Below are 6,574 nucleotides of genomic sequence, written 5' to 3'. Positions count from 1 at the left end.
CATTGATTTTCAGATTTGGCTCTATACCTTACACCGATTGTTCTTTTGTCACTTACATACGGCTACTTATTTTCTAATCCATACTGTTAACTCCAATTAATAACCAGAATAAGACAACGTACCCTGTTATATAATTAATGACAGATTAAACCAACACGTTTAAAAAATCTTTGAAGAAGAAAACTTTGAATGAGAATTACCCTTTTACAGCATATGGTACTATGCAAAAATGGTAACAGCCTAAAGCCACTAACTCTTAGCCAAAGAAAATAATTGAGATGATAAAGAAGCATACACACTCACACTCACACACATACACACACACACCTCAAAAGGAAGGATAACATAACATGTCAAACTCCACTCCAATGGAAAAGGATCTCACAGTGACAGTGCAGCGTTCCTCATACATGCCGGGGTGCATGATGTCCCCTTCGTGCTTGCCAATCCACAACGAGTTCCAGTACTCGAGAATCCACTACTGCAGCAGCCCCAGAAAGAGAGTGAGAAGGTGGAAGAACATCCTCAGAAAGTTCATGAGGGAGAGCAAGACCTTGTGTAGATCCAAACCTATATCATTTCAATATGACCCTGTTAGCTACTCCCAGAACTTCGATGAGGGTTGCCATCTTCACCAACCAAGACCAGGGTTGCAAGATCTTAGGTGGGATTTACATCATTGATTTTATGTAACTCTGGTTTTTACCTGCTTAGGATTCAAAACAAGGACATTGACCCTTCTGTTTCCACACATGCCATCTTTTAATTAGTGTATGGCACAAACAAGTTATTCCTTCTTCAAGATTGTATATGGTGTATCTCATTCACATTTCTCAAAGTACCATAGTTCTTTCAATCGAAAACTTTTCTGTATATATATTGGATCCACCAGTAGTATTACTTTACTATGCAATCTTTGCTTCAATTCTGATTGTTGTCTGTGTTTTATCGCATGATGCTCTCTAGCAGTTTCTGGTGAGTGAACTAGAGTATGTGTTTATCAACTAAGAAACCCCCTTCATATTTTTCATTAGGAGAAAAAAGGAGATGCTCTGCAAATGAATTTTTCTCTTTGGATTATGAAGACAGAAGAATGCAGATTCTGGGGTGTGAAATTTAACGCCTTTTTAACAGTGAAGTCTTGAGGACTATGATGTATGGTTGGAATATTTATTGTGGCTTCAAAAAGCCACCACCACACTCTTAACTGAGATGAAATTGTTTGAAGATGTGTAATACGTTTGAAAAATTGTAATGAGGCAAGCATGTTAACTTGTTTGTTTGTGATTTTGATCATGTCATGGGGTGTGGTTGTGGGGTATATGTCGTTTATTTATTCACATGTACAGAAAGAACATGATAGTGGTTGGTATTGAGAATTATTATTTACAGAAATCTGCATTTTGCTACTTTCTTTTTTGGGTTTAGGGTAGCATAGTTGCACTTCACTTAAGTTTTTTTGGTATTCTAACACATAAAGGGACAATTATTCCAGGAATCAGACGCTGATATGAAATTAAGAAGTAGATCTGAAGAGTACAACCTAAGGAACTCGTGCTGTAGCAAAAAAATGAAAAGGAGAAAAAGCAAGAAGAATATGACGGCCACCTAACCATTTCTTTTCACCCTGTATTTTCTTTAATTTATGAAATGTTTAGAATCTTTAACAATAGAAATGATTAAAAATGGTTAACTTTAGAATAAGTATTTAATTTATTAAAGGCAAAACTTTATACTAAAAAAAATATCAAAATTGAGCGCATACAGTTTTATACTTTATATTCATTTATCATATTACTTATTTTGTTTTTGATTTTTCTTCTACTTTTTTCTCTTTTTAATTTGTAAATAATATATATTAAGTTAAAGTAAAATTACAATTTTCATTTTATTTTTTAAACTCAACTAAGTTAACTTAATAATAATTATCTTTTATCAAGATATCTAGGAGTTTCTACCCAAATTAGAAATTTAATAAAATTTATAATACAATGAGTACAAACTTTATTTTACATATTATTTTTTTAAAATTAATTATACATATTAATTTTTTAAAATTAATTATATTTAAATTTTATTTTCTAAAAATAATTTTAATTATTTTAGTTTATAAATAATAAATGTTAGGGAAGGTTAATATAAAGTATCGTTATTTTAACAATTTAATTTGTTTCAAAAGTATGGTTGCTTTACCGATTTAAGATAATATTAATAAAACATTATATTTTACGAACCTGTTACATTAAATAGTTAGTATACAAATATAATAGCTAATATTTTTCTAATGCATATACAAACTCATGTTTGAGTAAGGGTGGTGATCTTTTTCAAAAGTTCGATTATATGAAAAATTTAAATCTATTTTTAATTAAATCAAATTTAATTGGACTTTTCATATTTTGATTAAATTAGATTAAATGCAATTTATAAATATATTTTTTTCAATTGAATTTAAATTGGTCTGATTAAAGTTTAATCTAGCTAAAATGAGTCTAAGTATGTTAGATTCTACTAAACTTAACTTGATGTTGATCTAACTCAATTAAATCGAGGACGATCTAGGTTAAACATGATTTGGTCTAATGTAGGTTTGATCTAATTTAACTTAATTTGAGATTGTCCCAATATGAACAAATTTAAGTTGAGCAAGACTTAATCTAACTTATGTTGACTTGGTCTGATCAAGATTGATTTGAATTAACTCTGACTTCGTTGCTAGTTTAGGTTAAACCTAACCTAGACTTGACTCGATCCAATTCAACTAACTTTACGTGATAGCCACAAACATATTTAACCTTTCTTACCTTGGATCCAACCCAACATAGTTCCAATCCAACTTATCTTCTAGCATGATTTGAGGCTATCTCGGCCCGACTTAAACCCTAATAAACATGGCCCCACTCTAATTTAGTTTGAGGTGGATCTTGTTTAACTTAGGCACAAGCCAACTCAGCCTGACTTGAACTTAGGTGATAAATGTGATAATTACTTATTTTTCATGCTTGTTATGACTTCTTATTTGTCTTCAAATCATGCATTTTATGTTATTTTCATGGAAAGAGTTAAGATTTTAATATTTTTTTTAAGATAGATAAAATTAACCTTTTATTGGATTATTTTGTAGAAAAGTGAAAAATTGGAGAGTAATGAAGAATTACTTTTCAGGACCTTCTTGCTCAGCTAATAGATAGCTCACTCAACCAAAAGAATGTTCTCTCGCCTAGCCACTTAAATCCTCGCCTAACGAAAATATTGTACACTCGTCCAGCAAGTACAATACTCGCCCAGTGAGTGAGAGGTTATGCTCACCTAGCGAGAAGATGCTTTTTGGTAGTGGTTGAAAAGTCAAGTTTGGATGAAATGAAGTAGTTTCTCCGATTAGAAACGCAACTTGGGATGAGAGCAACGACAAAGGCACGTCTAAAGCTCAAATACTTCTTTTTTCTTCATCCATCCCACTCTTTTTATCCATTTTTTAGTTTCAAATGTGTATAGGAGTAGCTAAACGTCCACTTAATTGATGGTTGAATGTGATGTATCTAAACTCTATGTAGATTTTCATATGCACTACAAAAAAAATTCTTAATTAGCAACCAATTTTAGAGACAAAAAAATAATTGGTCACTACAATGACTAATTTATAAACTAAAAATTATTGGTCTCTAAAATAGTCACTATTTTATGAATAAAAAAGTATAATTAGTGACCAATTAAACTCTAAGTTAGTCATTAGCTATCAAGGTTTGGGTTATCAAAAGAAACAGAGATGGTTCAAAAGGTTCATTCTTTAAAAAATTACAAAAACAAAACTAACATTCCATCACAAGTTATAAAAGATTGATAAGACTAAAATCACATTTTTTATTTATTGGTTTAATTACTCGGATGGTACCCACTTTGGTAGAGGTGTGTCAATCTGGTACCTGCTTTTAAAAAAATGTCAATTGCATCTCAACTTTTGAAAAAGTGTTTCAATTGAGAGAAACAATATAAATATTAGTACTTAGTTTAGTAAAAATATTTATACTTAATTAGTTTGAATCTTATAAAAAATGGATTACAAAAATATTTTAATTATTAAAAAAATAGGTCAAAATTGAATCAGATACACATAAGTAAGTACTAAATTGAAACAAAAAGACAAATATGGGAACTAAATTGAAATCAACACAATGACATCTGATAGTGACACTGACACGTGGTATTTTTTTAAAAAAAATTTCAAAAAATTTAAAAAAATTACAAAAACCACATACTTACACGTGGTACGTCGTTAACGACGTTAGTCAACTCCGTCTGAAAGAGACCTAATTGAAGCACTTTTTCAAAATGTGAGATAGAGTACTAGATTGACACATCTCTATCAAAGTGGGTACTATCTGAGTAATTAAACCTTATTTATTTAGAGAAGACTAACAAGGAACAAGTTTTCGAAGAAAAAGAAGAAAAACATCCTTCCCCTAAAATCATACTTTATCACAACACTATTTTGATTGATTATCATGACAATTGCCCAAACTAAGGACCGTTTTGAAAAAATGGAAAGGAAAAAGTAGTGAATTAACAAATTTTCCAAAATATATATATATATATATATATATATATATATATATATATATATATATATATATATATATATATATATAACCAATTTGTTTCCCTTGTATTGAGAGACATATCAGGAAAGGTAACGTTTCAATATTTGCCACAATTATAGTTTCGTGTTTGTCATGGAAAACATGTGAAAAACAACATGTGTAGGTACTAGGTTGGTATGATTTCTTATTCACCAAAGTCTCACATAAAATAATAATAATATGAAGAAGGGAACAATAGGAAAGTACTATAAAAATAAAGTATTGATTGGGTACTTCTGTATCATTGGAATGTTTCTAATTTATGCTAGAAAAATTGCAAAAGGTTTTGCAGTTTTGATTCTCCAAAAATTGTATTTGAATGATAATACTTTTTGTTAATTATTTGTAGATGTAGATCGAACTTGAGTGATAATACTTTTTGTCAAGTATTTGTAAATGTAGACCTTGAGGTGCTGAACTATTTTAAATTTCCTATTTTCTATATGCTTTTATTTCTATTTTTCTGCTTTTATTTGTGGGTGTGCTTCTGCTTGAAGAGATTTTTTTTTATTGCGTGATTTCTCGATAGATACTTATATGACTTGGATTGCACCACTTATTCTAGTGGTTACTTAATGGTTGGTAATCTAAGAGTAAGTATAACTCTCGGTAAAAGTAGGCTTAAATATCTTTTTGGTCCTTATTTTTGTAGTGTTTGTTGCGGATGATCATCATTTTGACATAATGTTCAAAATGGTCCTCATTTTTTACCGAATGATTAAAATGGTCATCGTTTTCGCAATTCATGTTTTATTTGGTCCTTTTCTGTAACGCCGTTTAAATCATTAACGGAGCATTGTACAGGTGACACGGTTTGTATTAGGGTGTGTTACGTGTAGTGTACATGTGGCTAATTAACGTTAATTTTTCAATTTAGGGAAAATTTTGCAATTAGGGAAATTTCTTCATCTTCGTCTTTCTTGAGCTCGAATTTGCAGAGGAAGCAACTAATACTTGTCATTTCATCATTGGATTGCAGTTGCGCTCTTCATTTCAATTTTCCAATTAATCATCATCAACGAGGTAAGTGGGTTTAGGATTTTCTGGGTTGTGTTTGCTCGTGGGTTAGGATTTTCGTAATTTTATCTTGGGGTTTATTTGTTTTTCGATTGTTGTGATGTTCTGCATGGTTTCTAAATTACCTGTTGAGACTGCACTAGATGCTTAAACTGCTGAGAATGCACCAACTGCTAAAACTCAAACAACTCAACTACCAAGGAATGAAGTGGAGAGTCAAGCAGCACCACTACCAACACCAGAAGAACCATCTCAGCAGTTTAGGATAAAATTACAGATTAGGAGGAGGCCATGATAGCAACTACAAACGTCTTAGTTATTTTTTGGAATTTCTGATGTAAAATTCATTATTGATGTACTGTATTTTGACTTTCCTTAAACTTCGTTCAATTTCACTTTTGCCAAACATTGATGTAGTGCATTTTGATGAGGATGAATTAACGTTATGAATTTAACTTCTTCCCGACTTAGATCAATTTAATTTTTCCCAAGCTTAGATCAATATCACTTACTTCAATGCTTAGATTAAGATATCATTTTGAACATGTTGGGACTAATATCAACATAATCAAATTAATTCATTTCTTCATTTAACAATAGTACAAAATAGATTGGACTTTAAAAGATTACACATAATAACAGTACGAATAATACAATAACAACACAAGTGAACCCTATTACTAATTGCAGTCTCTTCTCAACAACCTTCAATGACTTCTCCAAATCATTAATCTGCCTCATTTGTGTCATGATGATGACATCCTTTTCATCAACACCACCATTTGAAAAAAGTTGCAGCCCACATTATTGGAACCACCACTATGTAAATCAATAAACCAATTTATTATTAACGCAAAAATAAAAACAGATTGTACCCAAAATTTTCTACCAATATTCTTTGGAGTTCTTGCCATCCTCAA

General features: G+C 30.8%; 1 protein-coding gene across 2 annotated transcripts; it reads left to right on the top strand.

Moving 5' to 3' along the window:
* Positions 1–210: 210 nt before the first annotated feature.
* On the top strand, positions 211–1,580 carry LOC114173156. Of its 2 annotated transcripts, none has more exons than XM_028057403.1 (2): positions 211–664; positions 1,496–1,580. In XM_028057403.1, the coding sequence occupies exons 1-2, from the start codon at positions 351–353 to the stop codon at positions 1,512–1,514; spliced, it is 333 nt and encodes a 110-aa protein (XP_027913204.1). In that variant the 5' UTR covers positions 211–350; the 3' UTR covers positions 1,515–1,580. The 2 variants fall into 2 exon arrangements, with proteins under 2 accessions (XP_027913204.1, XP_027913203.1); XM_028057402.1 differs by lacking the exon at positions 1,496–1,580 and adding an exon at positions 1,035–1,451 and having other exon boundaries at positions 218–664.
* Positions 1,581–6,574: the final 4,994 nt, after the last annotated feature.

This window comes from Vigna unguiculata, chromosome 2 (genome assembly GCF_004118075.2).
Source record: "Vigna unguiculata cultivar IT97K-499-35 chromosome 2, ASM411807v1, whole genome shotgun sequence".
Classification (NCBI taxonomy): domain Eukaryota; kingdom Viridiplantae; phylum Streptophyta; class Magnoliopsida; order Fabales; family Fabaceae; genus Vigna; species Vigna unguiculata.
Note: the sequence above shows the minus strand (reverse complement) of the source record. Positions and strands in the feature narration are given on the sequence as shown.